General features: G+C 65.2%; 1 protein-coding gene across 1 annotated transcript; it reads right to left on the bottom strand.

Moving 5' to 3' along the window:
* Positions 1–522: 522 nt before the first annotated feature.
* LOC113211717 (calcium-binding protein P-like) lies at positions 523–2,769 on the bottom strand (the record flags this gene model as incomplete). Its single annotated transcript, XM_052276027.1, is given in 3 exon segments — positions 523–2,146; positions 2,244–2,412; positions 2,608–2,769. Coding segments are annotated over 3 exon segments (1,155 nt in total). The 3' UTR covers positions 523–1,220.
* Between the last annotated feature and the right edge of the window lie 629 nt (positions 2,770–3,398).

Raw genomic sequence — 3,398 nt, 5'->3', positions numbered from 1 at the left:
GAGAGAGAGAGAGAGAGAGAGAGAGAGAGAGAGAGAGAGAGAGAGAGAGACGGGAGCGAAGGCGTGGCGACGGTGGCGGGGTGTGGCGTGGCGCCGTGGTTCATGCCGTTGTGGCCGGGGTTGGCGTGTCCGTGCCAAACGGGAGCGTCCCGCTGGGATTGGAGGAGCGGGAGCGGGACGCGCTGCTACATCGCTACGGACAACGCGCGCGGGAAAAAATGAAATGGGACTTGTGTCCCCGAGAGGGGATGGGGATGGGGTGGAGCAGCGCGGGTGCTGCTGGCCGAAGCAAAAATAAATATCAAAGAGACGGGGAGGAGGCAGGAGGCAGCCGACCTCCTCCTCCCCGTGCCCCGCGGGTGGGACAATAAGCATTCCGTCTGTCAATGGGAGAAAGATTCGCAAAGACGGCCCTCTCGACGTTTCATCCGAGTCGACAGTGGCTCCGTATAACGTTTGTACTGTGTGTATAGGGAAAAAAGAAGGAAAATGATTTCAATATTAAAGGAAAAAGTCGAGGAGGAAATTGTTATCGCCATAGTATATTTATTTCCCCCACGAGAGGAAGAGAGGAGAGGCCGAGAGTTATCAAGCAGGGAGGTGTGCTGGTAGGTGTGGTGGTGGTGGTGCAAGGTGAGGGGCGCGGTGATATGGCTCGCGGGGCGAGCAGCAGCAGCTGCCGGGGCATATTGCAGCTCCGGGGCCGTGTATCGCCCGGTGCGGCGTGCGCCTTCATGTAGTACGTGCCGGTCGTGCATCACCGCCAGCGACACGGCGGCCCCGCTAACGGCCGGCGCAGGTCCGTGTGAAAGATCACCCCACCTCAGCTCCAATAAACTTTCCTCATTTCCAGGACGACGAGAAGAAGGAGGGGGAGGGTGGGGAGAGAAGAGGCGGTGCTGCTGCTGCTTCTCCAGCACTCTATCCATTTCCTTATCTAGATCGGCTCCGGTCTCGGCTCCAGGAGAGAGCAGCTGGAGAGCCTCCGCCGGCGCTTAGGCTCCAGCAGCTCACAGCCGGCGCTGCCGCCCCGCCTTCTCTAATCCCAGGTAAACGGCCGCGAATTCGATTATTTAGCATTCAAGGCGACGTGCTCGGCATCTCTGGAGCGGCCAGGGCCTCCCCTTCCCGCGAACAGATAGCAGCGCGGGGAGAGCCATTCGCCGGGCTGATGTATGGCGCCGCGCACCCCGCCCCGCCAGGGAGGAGGGAGGGCGGACCTAACGAACACTTGAAGCGGGGGCCGAGGCGGGCGCGGTGGAGACGCCGCGGAGGGCGTCGAGGAGGACGCCGGGGAGCCAGAAGACGGCGCGCACCCCGCCGCGGACCGCCGTGCCGACCAGCGCGGCCTTGGAGCGGAGCAGGTTCACGAGCGCCGCGCCCACCCCGCCGGCGTCCGCCGCGGGCGGCAGCAGCTGTCCGGCCTGAGGCACGGCTTGCTGTTGTCCGGCCTGAGCAACGGCGGCCTGCTGTCCGGCCCGCTGTCCGGCTGCTGTCACGGCGGGAGCCACCTGTCCCTCCGCCGGCCAGGACGAAGCTCCAGCTGGGACGTTCAGATACGGGGTGCGCAACGTCCAGGGGCTTTCGGGAGTGACGGCCCCGGGGCCCAGGAGGCTGAGCGGACGGGTGGCGAGGGCGCCCGAGGGTTGCCGCGGGTATTGCTGGCTAGGGTATTGAAAAGCACCATCTGAAGCCTGTTCGACCGGCCGACCCCCTGCGGCGTATTGTTGGACAGGGTATTGCGAAGCACCATCTGATGCCTGCTGCACCATCGGCCGACTACCCGAGGTGTATTGCTGGTCGGGGTATTGCGAGGAGCCGCCTGACACCTGCTGGACTTGCTCATTCCCCCCGGTGTATTGCTGGCCGGGGTACTGTGAACCGCTGGCCGGTGCCCGTTGCGATTGGAGACCGCCCCCCGGGTACTGCTGCCCAGTGTATTGCGGGGCGCCGTTAGAGGTCTGTTGGGCGGGCCGGTTTACGCCAGGGTACTGCTGCCCGGCGTACTGAGAGTCCGAGGCCCGCTGCGTTGCTGGGCTCACTCGGGTGTATTGCTGGCCGGGGTACTGCGAGGAGCCCTCCGAGGTTTGCTGGGACGGCCGACCGGTGTACTGCAGGTCAGGCTGCGACGCCGCCGCCGTGTCGGCTGGACAGAGAAAGTACAGAGAGGAGAACGTAAACTCAGTAAGTTATTAACAAACTCTCGACGGCGTGCTCAACGCTACGCCGTGTGACTTGCTCACCTGACCCCGCCGAGGCCGTCGGCGCGTACCATCCCCAAAGCGGAGCGTACTCGAGGGGCGCCAGGCCCTGGCTGTCCTGCTGGCCGAGGCCCTGCTGGCCGAGGCCCTGCTGGCCGAGGCCCTGCTGCTGGGGGAGCCCCTGCTGCTGCTGCTGAGGGAACGGAGCCACCTGGAATGAAATCGCGTTACACACTCCCCGCATCATGGCGGTTATGAAAATGAGATGGCAAGCGCGCGGTGCGCGAGGCGAGGGGGGAGTGCGGCGCTGCAGGTGCCGTGGTCCTCCCCCAGGGGAGCAGGGCAACAGCAGCACCGCAGGCGCGCGGTGTGCCAGCTGTGCACAGCTGTGCCGTCGATACGGTACCTGTCCGCAGCGGGAGGCGAGCAGCGCGACCGTCAGGACGACACGGAGCGGGTGGCGCATCCTGCCCAGAACCACCACGGCGGTCGGGGTCGGGGCGGCGAGGGTCCGGGCGCGCGGTGCTGCTGCGTCTCCTCGGCCTCAGCTGTAGCAGCAGCAGCAGCGCTGCGGGGAGAAAGAGAGCGGCGGCATGAGAATATAAGGGCGGTGGCGGTGCGGCTCGTTACACATTACAAGGGTGCCGCCGGGGCACCAACCGGGGCGTGAGGGGTGGCACGGTACCGCGTACCGGAATACCGCACCGGCGGGTGTATAGCGTATGGGGCCAGCGTACCGTATACACCGCGCTGCCGTACCGGGTTGCGCAGGGGGCGCGCCCGCGCTGCTGAGCCCCGGAGGGATTAGTCGTAGAGCTAACAGCGAACGAGGTCAAGGTCGACAGGTGCTGCTGCCGCTATTGCTACCGCCGCTGCTGCTACTGCTGCTGCCGCTACTGCTCCACCTGCGGTGGTGGGATTAAGCTAGAGCAAACACAGGTGAGCGCCAAAAAAACATGATGCCCCTCCTCCTCCTGTGGGGGGCCAGCAGGTGTGTGTGCGGAGGCGATGGGGCACGGGGGCAACACCAGGGCGGGCGGGCAGCTCTCTCCCCATCCCCGGACCCCTTGTACTACCCTCTCCTCTCTCATCCTAACCCGACTCGCCCGACCCCTCCGCATACCAACGTCACGGCCCTCTGCACAATAATTATGATTCCGATCAGGTCTGCAAGTGGGGGGGAGGGGGGGGCGATCA

This window comes from Frankliniella occidentalis, unplaced genomic scaffold, assembly GCF_000697945.3.
Source record: "Frankliniella occidentalis isolate FOCC.00 unplaced genomic scaffold, Focc_3.1 Scaffold1424, whole genome shotgun sequence".
NCBI lineage: Eukaryota > Metazoa > Arthropoda > Insecta > Thysanoptera > Thripidae > Frankliniella > Frankliniella occidentalis.
The sequence above is the reverse complement of the archived record's forward strand: the minus strand, read 5'-3'. Positions and strand labels throughout refer to the sequence as shown.